At 43.4% G+C, this 1,322-nt stretch overlaps 1 protein-coding gene across 1 annotated transcript; it reads right to left on the reverse strand.

The window, feature by feature from the left end:
- Positions 1–705: 705 nt before the first annotated feature.
- On the reverse strand, positions 706–1,305 carry LOC119344963 (protein ROOT HAIR DEFECTIVE 3-like; the record flags this gene model as incomplete). The annotated part of the gene is made up of 3 exons (XM_037615235.1): positions 1,237–1,305; positions 871–1,133; positions 706–793 (listed from the first exon to the last, which is right to left on the reverse strand). Coding segments are annotated over exons 1-3 (420 nt in total), but the record flags the coding sequence as incomplete, so codon positions are not given.
- Between the last annotated feature and the right edge of the window lie 17 nt (positions 1,306–1,322).

The following is a 1,322-nucleotide window of genomic DNA, read 5'->3' on the forward strand; positions in this document are numbered from 1 at the left end:
TTGGCATGCCCCGGCCCCGTCGAACCATGTGATCATGTCTCCGGTTCCACCAAGGCCACGGGGGGCTGAAGCGGAGTCCGCACGAGGGAGACACGCCTTTTTGCCGGACGGCCTTAATAGGTGACTCATGTTTGCCGGGTTTCGATCCCCGTGCCGATCCAACCAATCACACCCAGATCGTTATGAATTTTCATTTCCCATCCAAAGATCCGTCTCCCGTCCGAAAATTTTCAAGCTCCCGTTATTCATAACTTCTTAAATAAACAACTGATGTCATGGAGCTGGCAAGGATACCTTAGATTGTAGGACCAGGGATACAATGGAATCAACTTGAACCATAAATAGGCTCCAGAGTAACTTGCAATTGTCAGGGGAGATTAAAGTTCCCGCCTTTGGAATCGGCTCCTGGTAATGGTATTCATTCGATTATTTCTTGTTCAGGTAATCAGTAAAAATATATAATCTACGAAGAAAGGAGGTGCTAAGTAAAAACACTGCATCATACCGAATTGCCGATAGTATCCAATTGGCAACTCTGATCAAGTAGTAGGGAACAAAAGTTTTCGAGGGTATCACCGTCTCCGTCTAACCGAATTGCCGATAGTATCCAAAGCATCATCATACACTGCACGGAAAGAAGAAAGAACAAGTCTCATCTCCTAAATCACTTTTTTTTTCAAATAGACAGTATTAAATTTGACATACTTCATCGCGGGCAGATTCAGTAATTGCTTGTATATCTACTTTTCCATTCCGTACTCTTGACATATCGGCATTGAATAATTTCGTGAACCTGCACATATTGCACCACCATTTAGTCTTCGTGCAATAGATGACCTGCTTTTGACTTAAATGTGGAGCGCAGCTCACCTGTCTTTCATGCGGATTGAGACAGTTGCAGCTTCTTTTGTTGCCTGTGATTCAACAACGCTCCTTCCATGATTTTCCAGCCTTGAAAGCAGTTCTTTCACTGTAGCTTCATCGAGCCCCAAATCTGAAAGACCATATTTAAGATCCGCAACAGCAGCTATTGTCTCGCATACAAGAAGCGTTTCAATAACTTCCCAGGTGTTAGATCGAGCTGAACGTAGGATCTCCTTGACTGGTTCTGCTAGAGCTCTTGTAACTCTCCCCTGAAATAGCATGTCCCAGATAAAACAAGGTATCCATTGTTTTGCCATGACAGTTATGTCAACATATAATTTGATAAAAGATGAATCCGAAGTTCTGAAGAACCTCAAATCTGCCACAAAGATCCGCCAATTTCGCTTTCAGAGCACGAACTGACTCCACATGAGCGTCCATGGCATGCTTATTTTTTT

Source organism: Triticum dicoccoides, unplaced genomic scaffold (genome assembly GCF_002162155.2).
Source record: "Triticum dicoccoides isolate Atlit2015 ecotype Zavitan unplaced genomic scaffold, WEW_v2.0 scaffold195552, whole genome shotgun sequence".
NCBI lineage: Eukaryota > Viridiplantae > Streptophyta > Magnoliopsida > Poales > Poaceae > Triticum > Triticum dicoccoides.